We start from the raw sequence: 21,208 nt of genomic DNA, 5'->3' as shown, positions 1-21,208 counted from the left end.
AAGCCAATCAAATTAAACACAACATAAACTAACCTATAATAATTGTTCTCTTCCTTCTGAGAAAATGAAACCAAGAGTGGGCTTCTTTTGTAAAAGCCCCTCTTCTGCTGTTTCTTGCGCTAACATTTCTTTGATGTGAGTTGCTTTTCCTCCTGTCTCATCCTATCTTTGATCTCCGTCCAGGTGATAGAGTGTATCACTCAGGGCCGAGTCCTGCAGCGACCCCGCACGTGCCCCCAGGAGGTGTATGAGCTGATGCTGGGGTGCTGGCAGCGAGAGCCCCACATGAGGAAGAACATCAAGGGCATCCATACCCTCCTTCAGAACTTGGCCAAGGCATCTCCGGTCTACCTGGACATTCTAGGCTAGGGCCCTTTTCCCCAGACCGATCCTTCCCAACATACTCCTCAGACAGGCTGAGAGGATGAACATCTTTTAACTGCCGCTGGAGGCCACCAAGCTGCTCTCCTTCACTCTGACAGTATTAACATCAAAGACTCCGAGAAGCTCTCGAGGGAAGCAGTGTGTACTTCTTCATCCGTAGACACAGTATTGACTTCTTTTTGGCATTATCTCTTTCTCTCTTTCCATCTCCCTTGGTTTGTTCCTTTTTCTTTTTTTAATTTTCTTTTCCTTTTTTTTTTTGGTCTTCCCTGCTTCACGATTCTTACCCTTTCTTTTTAATCAATCTGGCTTCTGCATTACTATTAACTCTGCATAGACAAAGGCCTTAACAAACGTAATTTGTTATATCAGCAGACACTCCAGTTTGCCCACCACAACTAACAATGCCTTGTTGTATTCCTGCCTTTGATGTGGATGAAAAAAAGGGAAAACAAATATTTGACTTAAACTTTGTCACTTCTGCTGTACAGACATCGAGAGTTTCTATGGATTCACTTCTATTTATTTATTATTATTACTGTTCTTATTGTTTTTGGATGGCTTAAGCCTGTGTATAAAAAAGAAAACTTGTGTTCAATCTGTGAAGCCTTTATCTATGGGAGATTAAAACCAGAGAGAAAGAAGATTTATTATGAACCGCATTATGGGAGGAACAAAGACAACCATTGGGATCAGCTGGCGTCCATCCCTACTTAGGAAATTCTCAGCAACTGTTAGCTGGGAAGAATGTATTCGGCACCTTCCCCTGAGGACCTTTCTGAGGAGTAAAAAGACTATTGGCCTCTGTGCCATGGATGATTCTTTTCCCATCACCAGAAATGGCGGCGTGCAGTAGAGAGCAAAGATGGCTTCCGTGAGACACAAGATGGTGCATAGTGTGCTCGGACACAGTTTTGTCTTCATAGGTTGTGATGATAGCACTGGTTTGTTTCTCAAGTGCTACCCACAGAACCTTTGTCAACTTCAATTGAAAAGAGGTGGATTCATGTCCAGAGATCATTTCGGGGTCAGGTGGGAAACCAAGAACTTGGAAAAGATAAGACAAGCTATAAATTCGGAGGCAAGTTTCTCTTACATTGAACTTTTCAGATCTCACTTCCCTCCGACCCCTAACTTCCATGCCCACCCGTCCTTTTAACTGTGCAAGCAAAATTGTGCATGGTCTTCGTTGATTAATACCTTGTGTGCAGACACTACCGCTCCAGACATCGTTCCCCTGATAGGTAGAGCAGATCCATAAAAAGGTATGACTTATACAATTAGGGGAAGCTAATGGAGTGTATTAGCTGAGTTTCAATGTCTCTGGGTTGTACGGTGGTGATGGGTTTTAATGAATATGGACCCCGAAGCCTGGAAATCCTCATCCACGTGGAACCCACAGGACTGTGGGAAGGGCAGAATCAATCCCTAAGGGAAAGGAAACCTCACCCTGAGGGCATCACATGCACTCACGTTCAGTGTACACAGGTCAAGTCCCTTGCTCTGGGCTCTGGTTGGGAGAGTGGTTTCATTCCAAGTGTTCTCCATTGTCAGTATGCTGTCTTTGTTTCCTTCACTCCATTCAAAACGTCAAAATACAAAATTTGGCACAGCATGCCAACGGAAGGCTGTGCCCAGACCAAGCACTGGAAATGTGCTTCTGGGCATAGTCACTGGTTTTGCAAAAAAGAGGGCACAAATTTAAATAGAAATTTACAGCTATTTGAATGGTCAGATATACCAAGAAAGAAAAATATTTCTGTTCCTCAAGAAAACTTGCTACCCTCTGTGAGGGGAATTTTGCTAAACTTGACATCTTTATAACATGAGCCAGATTGAAAGGGAGTGATTTTCATTCATCTTAGGTGATGTTATTTCTTATTTGTTTCTGAAGGTGCGATAGCTCTGTTTTAGGTTTTGCTTGTGCCCGTTAATTACTGAAACACCTTGTTTTTCATTAAAGGCTTGGAAAGTCAATTCTCAAAAATTCAAAAGTGTAAATTAACAGAGAACAAAAGGAAATCCAGTAGCATCTGCAGTCAAGCGAGGGAGATGACAAGATGAACCTCATGTCCATTCAAGTTATATGCTGACCTATGAGAGATAAGAGTTGGGTCGTTTGTTCTCTTTGTTGGTGATTAAAAAAAAAAAAAAAACCCTTCAGAATACATATAATAACATAATGAAAGCCATATCTCCGTGATATATACGTGCATGTATGTATCATATTAAGGACCCATGGTACTGTTAAAACACTGTAGAACTCTGTGACGTAGTAAGGAAGGGGCAGATTTGTACAAAAACTTTTCTAGATTCCATCAGCGATGACCTGAAAACCAACACAGGTTTGTCATTCTGCATGTCTGGCCAGCTGCTCTCAGGGGAGAAGCTACAAGTTATTTATTTTATTTTAAGAGAGCAAAGTAGGTAATAATTTAAGGGATCAAATTGAAGGAGGGCTGTGCAGTTTTAGAGCAAAGATTTGTTTAAGGCCAATGAGACTTTGGGAGCATCCCATTCCAGTTTTGTCTTTTTTTTTTTTTCTCTGAAAGAAAAAAGCAAAAAATAAAATAAAATTCCACTTATTCCTTCTGACAAGTCCCTAAAGGTCTTGAAATAAAAGGTTCTATGCAAGTGCGAAGTTTTATAGTTATTTGTATTGCTGATTATTACTATTACTATCTCTGTTGTCTTAAGAGTATGTGCTGATTTCAGAGACATCTCAAATTGAAAGAATATCCGATTGCTTTTAAAGTAGCTGAATGAGCCACAGAACATCTGAAATTATTCGTTGCTGTTCCTCCACCACCCCCTTTCTCGTGGTCTGATTTTTAGAAGAGTAGCATCCTCGTTCTAAAATGTCATGATCACCAAATATGGCCTTCCATCAAATTTGTGAAAACTACAGTATAATAGTGACAAACCTAATTCTCTAGCCCAAACCTGGTCTGACAATCATTTCCATTTAGAAGTCATTGAATAGTTTTCCAAACACTTTCCATGTGTGTTAGCAAATTATTCCTATTTTGTGTAGATGAGGACATTGAGACTCAGAGACCCTCAGAAGCATGCTAGAGGTCTCCAGCCTAGCTTCCGGCACCACTGGGACTGAATCCAAGTACTCCCACTCTGAACTTCATGGTTCTGTCCACTAGAGACTCTCATATACAAACAAGCAGTTCAGGAAAGAAAGCACGCTAACACATTCACGAAGCAGTATATGAAGTTAGAAGAACACAAGGAAATACAGGAGATGACAAGCAGCTGAGATATTGTGATATGTAATCATGCTCTTATCTTCAGCTAAATTCAGCTAAATCCTTGTACACTGAACCAATGTCATAATCAGGCTTATTTAGAAAACACTTTTAACTATGCTATAAAAGATTATATCAGAATTCATATTATACATGTGTTCACATCGGCACTACCTGTGATATTTTCATGTATTTATATGTGTTATAAATACTTGATTTATACATATACAAATGCACATACATAGTGTGTTTGTGTGTTTATGTATAAATTTATAGGCACACAATAATAGAGATAATTATAAGTAGGGTGAGGTATGAATAATTTGCTTAAAATATGCTAAATAACCAAAACTGTTTAACGTCATGTTGCTGTTAGTGCTTCCATTCTCCATGTGGGTAGGACTACATCACACTTTTCAACTCTGTGCAGTACTGCATGGGTGGAAGACATATTTAAGATAATGTGCTTCCCAAAACAACTGAATAAAAGCCATCCCACTACACTGAGTGCTTTCTCTGGCTCCTTGCAAAGGAAGATACTTTTTGTAAAGGTCCAGGAAAGGAACATTGCTTTCTTTTTGTCTTTCAGCACATTTGTATTATGCTCACCTTGTCTTTGTCCCACTGTGACCCCTTCATGCTTGAGTTCAGAGTTCAAGCATTCCAAATGTAAATTGGAATGTTGGCAGCCCAGTGTCTCGAAGGCCAATGATGAGCTGTCCAAGACCCCACAGTGAGATGAGCAACTCTTAGGAATTCCCACATCCGAGAGTGAATACACCAACAAACAGTATAGAATGTTGTCCTTTCCAAAGCGTCCTGACTGCAGCATTACCTGGTCAAGAATGGACTTTCTTTGAATCTTTCTTTTTGCAAATTGGACAGCCTGTAATACCAATACCATTGTTGTATCTAACTAAATAAATGACTGCATATACACACATACCCTCAATTTTCTTGCTTCTCCATTTTCTTTTTCCTCCCCTGTTTCAGGACTTTTATTTTCAATGTTGACCTTTGGTTTGGCCATATATCACTGTTACAGGAAATCTCATGAGAGGAATGGCTAGGGACCCAACTCTTCAAATGTCTAAGTTAGCAGTTACAGCTGATTTTTTATGATGCATAATTGGAATGTGGAGCCTCTGAGGTTGTGATAGCTTGTACATGACTTTCAAACGTTATTCTAAAGAATGAGGGGTGGGAGGGATTTACAGTTAGAAACGACAGTGCAGGAAGGGGTATTTTCTTGTTGTCAGGGCTGGAATGAATCACTGCTGCTCAAGTCAAAGGTTCTTGAATATGCTTAGTTTTTGCATTCCCCCCCTTCTTTTCCTTGACCTTTATTTATTTAATTATGTATTTATTTATTTATATACTTTTGCTCCATTCATCACAAACACAAAGCAAAGCAAAAAAAATACATATATATATATATATTTATATATATATATCTGTATATGTGTTGTAGGCAAAACACTGTGAATTTCACAACCACCACCAAGCAACTATATTGCCATCTTGACATACGTCTCAGGAGACGAAATGAGAAAAGATGGGGATGTCATTTTTTAGTCTCTGCGTTCGAGGCCAGGTCCATGTTTATTTATTTCTTTAGTCTATGCATTAATGAAAATGATCCTGAGTGGAGGTTAGTTGAACGTTCAATGTACTGGAGCAAGCATCATAAAAGCTGCTAGTAGCCGTGCGTTTGAACAGGAAAAAAAAAAAATTAGGGAAAATGAAATGTAAAGGCCTGTATCTTGCAGCTTGTATATCTTACTATTGCTTTAAAAATGTATAAAACAGCTGGAAATGTTTTAAATACAAGGTCTTTGAATTAAATGTGGATTTTAAATATGTAATCCCTTGACAAATGACCAAATTATGGTGAACTATAGCTCCCTGTGTTCTTCGATCAATACCTATAACTTACAAATCTGCCTGGAGATGTGGACATTCTGCATTTGCTTCTGTATCTGGAGAGATGTTTGTATATATCCAGGCCGTACACACACACATTTCCATATCTCTCTGCAGATATATTTCCCCTTCAATTGTGACCTGGTATTTGGAACTCTCCTTTTCATTTGGTTTCTCTTCCTTTTCATGTGATGTCTCTGTGCTAATACCAGTTCTTGTTTTGCAATCTGTTTTGAGGTCCATTGCTTTACTAAGACCCACTGCATCTTGGCTGATTTCAAAGTGACACCTGAATACAGTGTTTAAAAAAAAAAAGTTTTGTTTGTAAATCATGTGACCAGCTTCTCTCAACCTGACATGGAAAGTCTCTTGTACTACAGTGTATTTAATAAAAATGATGTCTTACAATAAATAACATACTCTGAAAGAGAGACTAAAAATGATATGATGATTACTTTTTAAAAATGTGTAGAATTTCCACAAGCATGGTGTTCTCTTTATTCTATATGTATATATGTCTGGTTTTGGTTTTGGTTTTGTTTAAAGACAGGGTCTTGTAATGTTGCCCAGGCTGGAGTGCACTGGCTATTCACAAGCATGATCATAGCTCACTGCAGCCTCAAACCCCTGGGCTCAAGCCATCCTCCTGCCTTTGCCTTCTGACTACCTGGGACTAACAGGTGCATATCACTGCACCCAGCTATATGTATGTATTTTTAGATAGGGTCACTGCAGATGCCTGTAGTGCTCATTAGTTAAAGGTAGTGAGAGTAAGTGGTTAGTCATAGACATAAGTTTCCTGTCGGATCTATCCATAATTCTGATATTTTCAACTTACACCTTGGATAACTAGAACATCACTGTGAATTGCTTTACTTTCTGCAACAATATAAATGCCCTATCTGTACTGTCCAATATGGTAGCCTCTACCCACATGTGGCTAGTGGACACTTGAAACATGGCCAGTGTGACCAAAGAACTGAATTTGAATTTTTATTTAATTTCAATTAGCTTATATTTAAATAGCCACATATGGCTAGTGGCTTCCATGTTGGACAGCACAGAGCAAGAAGACACAATCACCAGGGTTTTGAAAAGATTAAACCTTAGAAACATCCCAAGAGATTTGTGTATTGTGGCACCCTAGGGTTGGGGCCACTTCGAGGATCTGAATGACTCAGGAGTAGAAATAACTGAATTAAAAGTGCTACACTCTCTTGGCCTCTATGCACCAGTGTTTCTGAAATCATAGTGGTGGGGGAGGACAAAATTAGAGTGGCTTGGTGGGGTCCTCTAGGCTGTCTCTTCCTTGCCATCAGAATGGTCTGCCCACATTCTTGTTCTCAGTGTTTCACAGTCAGATTTCCCAGGGTCTGCCTCCTCTTCTCAACCCTGTAAGAGGCACACCAGCATCTGGGCAACATTCCTGCCATAGGCTTGGCAATAGACGCTCTAAAACTCAGAATCCTCAGAAACATTGCCTCCTGAATCCCTCCTCTCAGTGATGCAGATATGTTTTTCTTGAGTAAAAAAAAAAATACGATCAGGTGAAAACTCAGGAGAGACTTGGAAAATGCAATGCCATAAAAGGGGCAGAGCAACTTGTCCAAAAATCCAAATAAGGTTATATGTCCCTGTGGAATCATACTGTACATCCCCCTCAAAGAAACTGTGGATTGAAGGAGGAAGTTTAACGACTAATGCCCTGGCCAGCCACAACCCAGTTTGGACTATTAAAGATCCTGACTTTTACCAGATTACATTTGTATATTCCTGTTATTGGTACAATTATAATGGTATCCATTTAAATTCCAAACCTGAAGTCGTGTCCCAGAGCCCTCTCTTGCTCCCTTGTGTATCCCATCTGGCCTTCCTTCTTCAAATACTCCTTCCATGCATGCACGGAAGGTGCCTATTTTCTTGGATGAGAAAAATGCTTCTGAAGTATTATTATTAACAACATCATTAGAACAGACATACTTACTTTTAGAATAAATCAACCAACAAAACGAATCCTTCCTCTGTGCCAGGGTGTTATACATGTGTATTAGTATCTGGTGGCTGCTGTAATAAATTGCCACAGACTAGGTGGCTTAAGACAACAGAAGTTTAATTTCTTACAGTTCTGGAGGCCAGAAATCTGCAAGTAAGAGGTTGTCAGAGCTGCACTCTCTTGGAAGGCTCTATGGGAGAATATTTTCCTTACTTGCCCCAGCCATTGGTGGCTCAGATGTTCCTTGCTGGTGGTTACATCACTCCAGTCTCTGCTTCCTTGATCAGATTACCTCAAATTACCTTCTCCTCTTCATGTGTCTTCTTCTCTGGGTATCTTCTTTTTTTTTTCTTTTCTTTTCTTTTCTTTCTTTAGGTGTCGTCTCGCTGTGTTGCCAGGCTGGAGTGCAGTGGCGTGATCCTGGCTTACTGCAACCTCTGCCTCCCAGGTTCAAGCAATTATCCTGCCTCAGCCTCCTGAGTAGCTGGGACTACAGGTGCACACCACCACGCCCAGCTAATTTTTGTATTTTTAGTGGAGACAGGGTTTCACCATGTTGGCCAGGATGGTCTTGATCTCCTGACCTCATGACTCACCTGCCCTGGCCTCCCAAAGTGCTGGGATTACAGGCATGGTGGGTATCTGTTTTGTAAGGATACATGGGATTGCCTTTAGGGCTCACCCAGAAAATCCAGATAAGTGCCTTCTCTCAAGATCCTTAACTTCATCACAACTTTTGTCATATAAGGTAATATTCACAGGTTCTGGAGATTAGGAGGTGGGTATATCTTTTTTGGAGGGGACATTACTCAACCCACTACAGAATCTTAACTCATCCAACCCTTACACCTATCCCAGGAGGCAGGTACTATTATTATTCCCAGTTTACAGATGAGAAAACTGAGTCACTAAGAGTTAAGAAACTTGCCAAAAGCTGTCAAAAGAAATTGACCAATAAAGATAATACTTAGTATTTGCCAAGGAGTTTCATACACTAACTCGTTTAATCCTCAGTCAACTCTATGAAATTGAAGAATGCAGGGGGCTCAGCTCCAGGCAATAGGCGGAAAGGCAGGTACCTGACTGGCATAAGGAAGCCTTGAGTTAGGGTCTGGGCTGGCCATATGACTTAGGTTCAGGCTCTGGGCTCCAGGCCACTGAGAGACTGGTTTAAGCAGTTCAGTGGCCCAGCACTATAGGAATGAGGTTATCAGCAGGAGCTAAAGTCAAGATTCAAAGTTCAAGGAGACTAGACAGTCTCTAGCAAATTGAACCTGGGATATGAGTAAGGACTTTGGTCATTAGGGACAGGATGAGAATTTAGCCACTAAGCTTAAGCAAAAAGTCATGCCAGAGCCACCAGCTAGGTATTTTTGGTGCTTTCCTAGGGCCCAGTGCTTAGGTTGGTGCAAAAGCAATTCCAGCCTTTGCCACAACTTTGGCAAAAACCGCAATTGCTTTTGCACCAACCTAATACTAATCCCACCCACTTTGACTCATTAGTCTAGGGGAGGGTGAGTCTCCAGGTGAAGGGAGCTGCCTAGCAATGGGGTTCTGGAGTTAGAAAAGGGATGATGTTAGAATTCAGATTTAGGAACACCTCTCTTGCAATAAGAGCTCTGCAAATGTGGCCATTTGCCAAATGTCAGGGTCTTTGGTAGCCTCCCATAGTTAGAGCTAGATGAGGCCTAAAGGTCCTATGCCCTATCTGCCATCTACAGGTAGTGTTTTACAATAAAAGTAAGGCTCAGACCAAATTATTCCAAACAAGCAATGATTTATTGTCAAGACTACATGTTGGCTATGTAGACCGGAAACGTCCCCTTTCTGTCTTTGCGCAGAAATCACGCCCAAAGGCAGATTCAAGGATGTGCTAATGCTAGGACCAGCCCAGCCTCTATCGAATCAGTTGACAGGGGAGGGATATGCAGAGGACCCAGAGAGCTCTGGTCACTGAAAGCCCCACTCCTGGCATTAGAGACCTGAGCTTGCTACATTCTTCTGCTTCCTTCATGTAGGAATGACAACACCTGTACAATACTTCTAATTCTCAATCTTCAGAATCAGTCATTTCTGCCAAAAAGTAAGCAAAACTCTAATATATTTTACGCTAATTAACACACTTTCTGATATTGATATAAAAATTTTAAATGCCAGTTAACTACTCAAGTCACTTTTCATGTGGGCTCTGTTTATGTTGATCACCTCTAGGATATGAGGTGTGTTTAACTTGTATGTGCACATCACACTGTATACAACTGATTTTAAAGTCAGTTGCCACACAGACAATAAAACAATTTCCATAAAGACCCTTTTCTCCTATAGTAAATATGGATTTGTAGCTACCAAATCCAAATATGCAAAATGTCACTTGCTTCATTTCCTTTAAATCAGGCTATGTCTGATTCTAGCCCATATCCTGCAGGAGCAAAATCAGCCTTAAGCATTGCTTGGCATGCCTCCCTTTCAAAAGGTACCCCATGAATCCCAAGGCCCATTGATACCTAGGAAATATGAGAAGGGTCTCTAATGTCCTCTCCATCATGATCTAGTGGCTCTGGTGCCACATCTGAGAACTCTGTGTCCAGGACAGAATGTTCCCAGACACATCACAGTCATTTCCCCAAAGTCTACCTCTTCCCTGTGAAATTTGAAGACTCCACACCCACCAATATCTCTTGGCTTGGGAAAATCTCTGTTACGAATCCTACCTCTACTCTCCACCCTTTCCTTTTCCCTAGCTGAGTCATCTCCTAACTACACGATTAGATCATTGTTCAGCTTTTTTTTTTTTTTTTGAGATGGAGTCTAGCTCTGTCATCATCAGGCTGGAGTGCAGTGGCGTGATCTCGGCTCACTGCAATCTCTGCCTCCTGGGTTCAAGTGATTCTCCTGCCTCAGCCTCCAGAGTAGCTGGGACTACAGGTGCACACCACCATTCTCTGGCTGATTTTTCTATTTTCAGTAAAGATGAGGTTTCATCATGCTGGCCAGGCTGGTCTTGAACTCCTGACCTCATGATCTGCCTGTCTTGGCCTCTCAAAGTGCTAGGATTACAGGCATGAGTCACAGTACCTGACCCATTGTTCATCTTTTATATTATTATGACAATGAAAGTGCTATTTGGAGCTGAGGCATACAGTAAACCATGACTATTTTCCTTTTCTGTATAATATTTTGTTTCCTTAGGAGTTAGCAATTGACTTTTTGTTTGTTTGTTGTCTTAGTTTTCTAATGATCATTATTCAAACCCAGGCTCTTAGCTATTTGTCTAAATTTCCTCTCAAAACATTCCAGTGCATCATGTATTTTACCCATTTAATCTGCCTGGACAATGTCTCCTGCAGCCTTCTCATCTGATGCAATCTAGACAGATGACTCTCAACCTGTTGCAGAGCTATCATCTGGGATCTTTCTTTTCCGGAAATTGGACTTTTCCCCTTTTTGTTCTGCATGTATCTCCTTCCTTCCTCCCTCCTCTATTCTATGTCTGTCTTTTCTTGGTTTACCTCTTGATTTGGTGGAACACATCCTCCAATAGCTTTCTAAGAAAAGGCAAACAAGAAATTTTTGGAAACCCATTGCATCTTAAAATGCTTTTATTGTACCCTCAAACTTAACTAACAGTTTGGCTGAATATAAAATATTAGTTTGAATTTTATCTTAAAATTTTTAAAGGCATATATTAATTGTCTTCTAACTTCAAGTGTGGCTGTTGAGAGGTCCGAAGTCTCCTGATTCTTGATTTCAAAAATGTAATCCTTTTTTCCCTCTGGAAATTTTAAGAATCTTTTTGTATTTAGTATTCTGAAATTTTATGAAGATGTGTCTTAGGTTTATATTAATTCACTATGCTGGATACTTCAATGAGCCATTTCCATCCAGAAATTCATTTTTTTCCAGTTCTGGGAAATTTTCTTGAATTATATTGTTGATTAATTCTTCTCTGTGTCTTCTCTCAGGAAATCCTGTCATTTAAATACTACACCACCCTCTTGGACTGGACTTCAAATTCTTACTTATATCTTCTATTTTCTAGAATAACTTTTAAAAACTTATTTTGAGTTCTGTCATTCTTTTTTTTTTTTTCTTTAAAAGTGACTTTTCATTTCACTTAGAATAAAATTTGAATTCCCTGCCATGGTGTGCAAGGTCACAAAAGATACTGCTGTTGAAAATGTCTAAAACTTCTCCTCACACCATATTTACCTTCTCTTACCTGTATTCCAATACCTTTCATCACTCAAGAATTTTGCATATTATATTTTCCTCTTCTGAAAAAGCTCTTGCTCCAACTTTTTACCTGACCTTTTTCATATTGCAGGTTTTGCAATATCATTTTTAAGAAGTCTTCCATAACCTCATAAACAAAATGTTCTTTCCTGTTATTCTCTTCCTAGTACTCCGTTTTCTTTCTTTAATGTCTTTATTAATTCTTTCAGTAAGGGTGTGTAAGTAGAAAACTCTTAGTTTTCTCTGCATGGAAAGGTGCTAGTATAGCTGAAAATGGAATCCTGGCTCAGCAGTCACTTTCCTTCAGTCTTTGGAAATATTATTTTCATTGTTTGGCATTGTTGGTTATGAAAAGGTTTCTGTCAATATTCTCATTCCTCTTTAGATCATCTGGCATTTCTTTCTAGCAGCATTTTAGATTTTCTCTTTGTCTTTCATATTGTTTAGTTTCATTATAATGTGTGTAGATAAACATTTTTTGTACTTCTCATGTGGGACTTAGTTTCAATCTCAGGACTTGTGTCTTTGTTCAGTGCTGTTTCATCCCACCATTCTTTTTTGGATATGTTGCTCAAGGACATACTATGTTTTTTTCTTCTAGTACTTGAGGTAGACATGTGTTGGAGCTCCTCATTCTCTCCTTTATTTCTCCTCTCGTGTTATTTGTCTTTACAGCATTTAGGGTTTTTCTTCAGAGAAGTCTTTCAGACCTCTTGTTCTCTCATGAGTTGTGTCTATTCTGCTGCTTAATTTACTGAGTTTACCTCTTCTTTCATTTACTGTATTTTTCATCCTTAGAATTTCTATTTGGATTTTTATTTCAAAATTGCCCAGTCCTTTTTCAAAATCTTAGTCTTTTCATAATGCCTCATGGAGTCATTTCCTACCTACATCTCTTTGTACATTGTAAATATGTTGACTTGAAAGTCTCCATCAGGTTGCTCTAGTCTCACTAGGTAGGGATTGTAGCAGGCTTAATGGTAGCCCCCAAAAAAGGCATTCCACATCCTAATCCCTGGGACCTGGGGATATTATACAGCAAAAAAGAAAATATCACCATGCATGGGAAAAGATGTGACTAAAGTGAGGATCTTGAGAAGAGGATTTTATCCAGAATTATTCAGGTGGATCCTAAATGCAATCACATGTATCCTTATAAAAAAAATGGAGGAGGTGTTTTGAGGAGAGTGTGATGTAAAGACAGAGGCAGAGATTAGAGTGATGTTACTATACACCAATAAATACCTGGAGCCACTGGAAGCTAGAAGATGCAAGGAAGGGACTCTCCCCTAGAGCCTTCAGAGGGAGTATGCTCCTGTTAACACCTTGATTTCAGACTTCTGTTATTTTAAGCTACCCAGTTTGTGGCCATTTGTTACAGCAGTCACAAAAAACTAATATGTCCATGAATTATCCAATTTTTAAATCTGACTAGTCTTTTACCTTCAGGTTTTGTCATTTCTGTTCTGTTGGTGTATCTTCAGTGAGAATTGTTTTTTCCCAGAAATCTTATCTATACCTTGGATTGTGGAGTTGTCCTAGGTGACAGCTTAACCTTTTTTCCCTCCCAGGGAACTGCAGGTTTGAATTGTTCCTGGTCTGTTTTGGTCAGCACAGAACCACACAGAGTAGTGTGAATTTGGCCTACACCCAAGCATACTGTAGTGTGGGGTTTCTGATCTCTTGAGGGTGATTGTATTTCCACCCTGTCGTGAATTCTTATCATTTTGTGTTGCCTTGACATCCATTTTGAATGCAAGTTTTAACTTTCTTAGGCCAGAAACAGGGCTCAGTCACCCTTGACACAGTTTCCAGTTCTACACCGCACCCAAATGTCTCAAGCTGGTGGACAGAAGTAAGAATTTAGGAGCATCTCTCTTACTGAGAAGACTGGGCTCCCTGCTTTCCCATGGAAATTTTCCTTTAAATGGACCATCAGGCATTTGCCCATGAATTTAAAGTACTCCATTCCCTATTCCCTTATATGTGCTGCTAGTCACTAGATGTGCTCTCTCTCTGCCTGACTCATCATTCTCATCATTCCTGGGTTGATTGCAAGACCCGGGGATGGAGGACTGCTCTCCTGAATTATTATGCCCTCCTTGTCCAGGATCTGTAAATAAAACTCTCTGAACTTGTTTTCTGTTGTGCTGGGTATATTGAATGTGCACCTTCCAGCTGAAGAACTAGGGGCTACCCTAGGCTGGCCTTTCCCCAGGATGCCAGGTAGAACAAAAGGTCAGCCTCCCAGTGCTAGAGCCATGGTCAGGCAGGTATAAAGTGAACATGGGTCAGACAAGAGCCACAAGGGCATCTGCCAGTAGAAACAAGCTTTCTTTGTGAACCCCTGGTGACGGTTTGGGCAACTAGCTACGAGGCTGTTCACCAGGTTAAAGAAGTATCCCTTAAAGGCACTGTAAATGCCATATCCAGCTCCCCTTCGTTTTCCATTTAGGCAAAGTTGCTAGCTTCTCTAGTACTGGAACCCCAATTTAGCCAAGAGCTCTTGAAACACAGTCATAGATCAGGGAGGCCATCATGCTTCTTACTAACTTCCTGAGCAGGTGAACAAAGTTCTTATAGTCTCTCCTCATTGATGTGGCACCTTGACTTTATACAAGAATCCCAGTCCTGACACCTAATCCATGAGCTACTTATGACTCCCGCCATAAAACTTTCTGTCTACTCTTAATACCCCTTTGGGTCACAAGGATTTATCTCTAATACTTTAATTGGGGTTTTAGTTTCATTTGGTGTGTGGACGTTTTTCTTCTTTTAAATTTTTTGTATTATGTTTTGTCAAGCATATGTATGTGTTCATAGCAAGATGCAAAACTTTACACACCTGTTCTGTCCTCCGTCTTGCCTGGAAATCTCAAAGCTTCCTTCTACAATTTGAAGTGAGGGTTCCCTTCACATAGTCTCATTTTTCTGGCAAGGTGAATATTAGAACAGTTTTCAGTTTTCACTGTGGATCAGAATCACTAGGGACAATTTGAAAGATACAGAAGCCAATGCTTTACCCTGAAAAAGTTAGTTTCTGTTTTAGGGTTGGCCAAGGTATAGGTATTTTCTGCAATGTCTTTAGGTGTTTCCACTGTGCAGCCACAGTAAAGAAATATTGTCCTAAGGGATAATACGGCTCAGCTCCAGAATTCTAACCATCCAAATAGAAACACATTGGGCTGGACCTAGGACTTGACTCAGCAGAGAATGGGCCAACCAGAGAACAACCTAGAACTTCTTTAGTTCAAGAATGCTACAATAGAGCACTAGATAAATATGAGAAGCAGGTCATCAAGTATCCAAGGAGTTGAGTAGTGAACCACATGTTCTCTCAGGAAATAAATTTCCTGCAAAGCTCCATGGAAACCAGTTATGGTCCAGTGCTTAAGGCATTCAATCAATCAATCCTCATCATGGAAAAAGCTGGAACTCCAGCTCTCCATTATGCCAGAAGAACAGTTGGTAGTACTCCAGCCATCAATTCTGATGAGGCTCATCCTGCTGCTGCTTGCTATAACATGCAAGCCTTGGACCCAGCCTGTGATCATGAAAACTGAGCTGGCAGGATCCAGCTGGAGTTGAAGTTCTATCATATTGCTATTAAATCCTAGGCCCTGATCACTGCAGGGCAGGGGCCAGTACTTCCTTGATCATGCAACAGAAAAGCCAGGGTCCCACTTTAAGAGTCTAAACTCAGTCCTACCAGATTGTTGGGTGTGATCTCAGAGAGTCGTGGACAACAGGGTACACATGTACCAGCTACTAATCCTGTGCCCATGAGCTTTCCCTCTAATTATGCTACTCAGTGATCAGCCCAGCAGGTCTGTCATATATGCTATCTAGGCTTCTCTCATTGCTTACATGAGGATACTGTATTTTTTACTTATTAATTTTTGTTGCTGTTTCTTACATGTAGAATGTAAGCTTCATTCGGGCAGATATTGCCTTTGGTTCACTGTCTAGGTTGGCTCCTGACACATAGGTGGTACTCAATATTTTTGATTGAGTGAATGAATGAATGGGTGGATGAATGAATAGATGAAAATTAAGAAGCTTGAAATAGGAGGTCAAGAACCTAGGCAGGTAGTTACAGTAGACTGATGTCTCTAATGCCTAGAAATGGAGGTGTAGCCTTAGGCAAGTCATCCTAACCCTCTTAAGACTTAGATTCCTCATGTATAAGCTACATAATAGAGGCTTTTATTTCTAGATTAAAATGAGTTAATTCATGACTTGAAACCATAAAAAAAATTATTATGAATGACTTCAAATCCTTCCACATGTAAACAGAGCCACTTTCTTTCTGACTCACTTTGGAGATAGATCCAAGGAAAGACTTCAGAAAAAGTGAGGTTACCGTGAGTCAAAATAGTAAAAGCTGGGTGTTTATTTTCAAGTGGACGATCATGGTTGTTTCCCCTTAAAAAAGAATCCACTATTTTCAGAATTAAGAGATTAAGGGCTCCTTAGGGAATACCTTCCCCCATACTTGCTGGAAATGAGGCAATGGCCAAATAAAAAAGTCATAAAAATAAAGATAATTATTTGGCCAGGTGTGGTGGCTCATACCTGTAATTCCAGCACTTTGGGAGGCTGAGGCGGGCAGATAGCTTGGAGGTCAGGAGTTCGAGACCAGCCTGACCAACATGGTGAAACCCTATCTCTACTAAAAATACAAAATTAGCCGGGCTTGTTGGTGCATGCCTGTAATCCCAGCTACTTGGGAGGCTGAGGCAGCAGAATCCCTTGAACCTGGGAGGCAGAGTTGCAGGTGAGCTGAGATCACACTATTGCACTCCAGCCTGAGCAACGAGAGCAAAACTCTGTCTCAAAAAAAGAAAGTTATTATTATTATTATTTGACATCTTTAAGATGATGGCTCTCTTGCTTAATTCGATTTAACCAGGGAAATTTTCTACAGTTGACTTTCAAAAAGCACTTCGCAAATTTATTTAATGCTTCCTTAGTTTGGGGACAGAATGGTTTTGGAGACAAATGTGGCCTTCCTGTCTTAGGGTTTAATAAAGGCTGAGATGTTGGGGTGTGGGTGGAGGAGGTAAATATGGGTCAGCATGGCTTCCTTGGGTCTCCCATGGCATCACAGAATATTAGAGTTGGAAGGGTGGTGAGAGTTAATCTGTGACCACCCTTGCCTGGGTCCAGCCCTATTGAGAGGAAATTTATTTGAACATCTCCTCTGCAACCCCAGTCCATTTGCATTTTGCAAAGCTTTCTTAGCAAGGACTTCCTGATGCTGAACCAACATCTGTGTCCTCGGAACTACTGCCCATGGGCTCAGATCTCCTGGGAGTGCACAAAATAACTCTTATTCATTATGACTTGGCATCCCTTTATGACTCCCTTGTGCGTTTCCTCCCTCATCCATCCCCCTGCTGAAAACTCTGTATGGCTTGCCAAATACCCAAAAGAAAGGGCAAGGAACCAAGCTCTGCCTGGTAACACTAACATGCAGCCCACGATTCTTGGTTACTCTTGAGTGGCATCAGCTCATTTTCCCTCACCTGCTCTCCAGGCTTCATATCATTCTTGGCACAAGGGGAAATAACTTTCTCTCTCTCTCTCTCTTTTTTTTTTTTTTTTTTTGAGATGAAGTCTCACTCTGTCACCCAGGCTGGAGTGCAATGGTGCAATCTCGGCTAACTGCAACCTCCGCCTCCAGGGCTCAAGTGATTCTCCTGCCTCAGCCTCCCAAGTAGCTGGGATTATGGGCATGCAACACCACCCCCTGCTAATTTTTGTATTTTCAGTAAGGACAGGGTTTCACCATGCTGGCCAGGCTGGTCTTGAACTCCCGACTTCAGGTGGTCCACCCACCTCAGCCTCCCAAAGTGCTGGGATTACAGGCGTAAGCCACCGCGCCCAGCTGGGAAAATAACTTTTTAAGGGATCAAAGAGGTTAAAAGTCAGGTGTGTCTCCTCCAGGAAAAAATAATCTCTCGGTGGTGTCAACACAACGAATAGGGTTCCCCACAGCCTTTGTATCTGAGGTCCATCTGAAATCTTCCTGGGTACTGTGAAGAACCAGTAAAATGAGTGAGTCTGGGTGATCCACGTGATAGTGAGCTTTGCCATCCCTAATGAGGGAGAAAAAAAAAATCAGAGAAAGGCATTGCTTATTTGCCTGCTCAGCCAAGGGTTGGGTGGGAGGATGGTGTTTGTTAACTTTAAGATAGCCTTAATTTTATTTGTTTTTCCTAAGCAACATCTGCTTGTACAATGATTAGGCATTGACATTCACTGACACAGGAAGTAAAATGTCTGAGGTTTGTGTCACCAGGAGTGTTCGACAACAAAATAAGACAGACACTCGTGGGAGTGATTTGAGTGCATTTTTCACACTGTGCAAAGGTTCATTCTAGAAGAATGTGTAGTATTCAGAGGATGCAGCCATTGAGAATGCGGTTTTCTGTAGCAATAGGAGGTCATTTTCCCTAGAACTGTGGGCACGGGATGGATGACGAGGGACACTGACCATGTGCATGCGCCATGTGAATGAATGCCTAATGAGGACTGGCGGCAGCAACATCTCAAAAAATACTTTCTGAATAAATGAATAAATTTCTCAGGCACACAGTGAAAAGAATGCAGTACATTCTGTGCACTCTTTCTACATTACAGAGTGCATTTACATATATTATGGTATTTTCTTTCCTAACCTTCCTATGAGGACTAGAGCAACCCCCACTCCCCGCCCCACCCCCCACCAGCCAGCTTCTGCTTTTTACAAATAAGTATCTGGTCCTTGCCCTATGAGTTAGTGTCAGAACTAAGGTGAGTTTCCTAATCCTTGATAGAATTCCAACACACTCCGCCATTTGGCCAGTGACTTTAAGGAAAACACTCTCGATTCTTAGTTCTCATTTGTTATATCAGAATATAGCATCAATATATGCTGAATGCCCTGCTCCCTTCCACCCTCCTCCCTTGGTTAAAAAGAAAAAAGCGATGCTATCAAAAATCGGATTTTTGAGCATGTTAAGTATTGTAGGACAAGTGTGACAGAAAGGAAAATAATATAATTTAAAAGTCAGTTATTCCATTTCCCAATCTCCTCTTCTAGACTTCCAGCAATAGGCGTTTGAGTAGATATTTGAAAAAGTGTAAAACACGGCAATCAATTGAATTTTTCCTGTTAATGAAATGAGAGAATCAAATGCCTCCACAGAGAAGTGGTATGGCATTGTCCCTCGACTCTGAGGAGAAGGTGGAACCAGACTTCAGACTCCAAGAATGCAGGAGATGTGGAGCGCACCTTGGAGATGTACTAGCTCAACCCTGTCAGGTTACACATGAGGAAGCTGAGGCAGAGAAGGCTCATGAAGAGTGATGTAGTTGTCAGAGGCAGGGCTGACTCTCACCCCCAGGTTTCCTAACTTCCAGAGCCCTTACAGCTGTGGGCTCCAACTGTCTGTTTCATTGGCTCCCTGCAGCTGAAACAGCCGTTTTCATCACTGGGGTCTTTGTGTGTGTGTGTGTGTGTGTGTGTGTGTGTGTCCACAGGCATGCCTTATTTTCTCATCTACCCCCCTCCCACAAAACAGAGTTCAAAACCTATAACCAAGCACCATAAAGCTGTGCATTAACATTTCAGTACCTACAAAATAAAATTAAAGGTTTTCTCTTAGCCTTGCTGTGTCTCAACAGTAAGGATGAAAAACCAAACTACAGTGCTCCCTAAATTGTCGTTGTCTCCAGCAATTTCTAGATTCCACTTAAGAGATCGGTCTCAAAGAACAAGCAGAGGATGAACAGGAATCTGGGAAAGCTGTCAGCAGCTCCCCACTCTATCCCCCATGTGGGTCCCCACCCCCTCCTCAGCCTCAGCCTTGGCTTTTGGAGCCCGCTGCCCTCTTGGGACACAGTCCGCCCTCCATCATCCTACCTACTGGCTCCGCATCCCTCTCACGTCTTTTTAAAGAGATATTTTGGGAAGCAGCACACGCACATCCAGACACCAATTACTCAATCTCCCAGCAAGTATGGAGATGATGGAAGTATAGCCCTCCGATCTCCTAGCAACAGCGTGGGGGAGGCTGCAGCGCGAGCTGGTTGCCCAGCACCACCCTGCGTAGAAGGCATTTGCGCATTTCACTTTTGTTGTCTTTGACGGCCATTTCTAAAACGGGCTGGCTGTGTATTCTTGGGGGGATTTTAGGCACTTAAGTTATTCTTTTAAAAGATCTCTGCTGACATCCACAGGTCCTATAATTAACATCTCAAGCCTTCACAGGCCGGAAGTGTTCAGGAAGTGTTCCGTCACCCCTAAAAATACAGAGCCCCTCTAGGTCCTCCTCCGGCAGTTTATTAGGGATTTGTCCGGACTGTCCCCTCCTTCCTCCACGCTGCCCTCTCTCGCCTTGACACGTGTTCACCCCAGATGTGGACTCAAGCACTCTTTTTTTTTTTTTTTCCCCTCAAATTTGTGAACTCTGCCCTCTTTAAAAAAATCAAGAAGATTACAGTCACTGGACGTCTTAGTTTGCTTTTTAGCCTAAAAAGACTCCCTGGCTATAGCATTACTTCACACCTGTTGTCCCACTGCCTCCCTAATCTCCAGCTCTGCTCCCCCTGCCCACCTTCCACAGCAAATGTGTCACTGACAAGAGGAATGTTTGACAAACTGGAGTAAGAATTGATTAAATGAGGGAGGGAGGTGAGAGCTAGCGTGATAGCTAACTCTCCTCACTGGAAATACTCAGAATCCCAGGGGAGAAGGCTGTTGAGTGCAAAGGCAGTCCTTTCTGTAGTTTATAGCAGAGGGATGGATATTTGGGGAAAGAGGATCAGAGAGAAATGCGGGATTTCCATTATCAATAAAAGAAAACTAAAGGGCGAGAGACTTGAGGACAGCTGCATCGGTTCTAAATCCAAGACTCACATCTGTTATTTCTGACCCAGGGGCCCGTCAACTTCGGGAACCCTTGAGAGGCTCAAGCCTTCTGGCTCAGGCTTGAGGGCAAGGGAGGGCAAATGGAAACACAAGGACTGAAGTGCTGCTCTTGAGGAAAGGGTGGAGTGCCAAGGATCAGGAGGGAGGACTGAGTGCTTTGTTATAGGAGCACTGATTGGAACAAACAGGAGAGGGCACTAAACCTACCCTAAGTTAACAACCATCTCTCAGATGTTGGGTATAAGAAATGATGTCTGAGATAAGAAGATTTGACTCTAAAATAATCTTCCAAATTTTATTTCAGCCAAGTAATAGGCTGTTTCTTCAATAAACAAAGAATTTGTCTGTTTTCTCTTCTGCCTGTCTGTGCCCTGGTTTGCTCTTCCTTGGGCCAAAAAGTTTACAACATGATATTTCCAACAGCCTCCTCTGTGGGATTCATAGCTTACTGCACAGAGCCTTGCCAGCCTTTTCCCTTCTAGCCCTGCTGAGGAGGCTCCT

General features: G+C 41.5%; 1 protein-coding gene across 7 annotated transcripts in view; it reads left to right on the top strand.

Moving 5' to 3' along the window:
• The window catches only part of LOC105498757 (neurotrophic receptor tyrosine kinase 2), a 376,720-nt gene extending 362,792 nt beyond the window's left edge, over positions 1–13,928 (top strand). For all 7 annotated transcript variants that reach the window (XM_011771075.3, XM_011771074.3, XM_011771073.3 and 4 more), the window contains one exon: positions 184–13,928. In XM_011771075.3, the coding sequence (XP_011769377.1) occupies positions 184–369 (186 nt within the window). In that variant the 3' untranslated portion in view covers positions 370–13,928. The remainder of the gene's footprint in view (positions 1–183) is intronic.
• Positions 13,929–21,208: the final 7,280 nt, after the last annotated feature.

The sequence above is a fragment of the Macaca nemestrina genome, chromosome 14 (genome assembly GCF_043159975.1).
Source record: "Macaca nemestrina isolate mMacNem1 chromosome 14, mMacNem.hap1, whole genome shotgun sequence".
In the NCBI taxonomy this organism is placed as follows: domain Eukaryota; kingdom Metazoa; phylum Chordata; class Mammalia; order Primates; family Cercopithecidae; genus Macaca; species Macaca nemestrina.
This window is presented reverse-complemented; position numbering and strand designations above follow the sequence as displayed.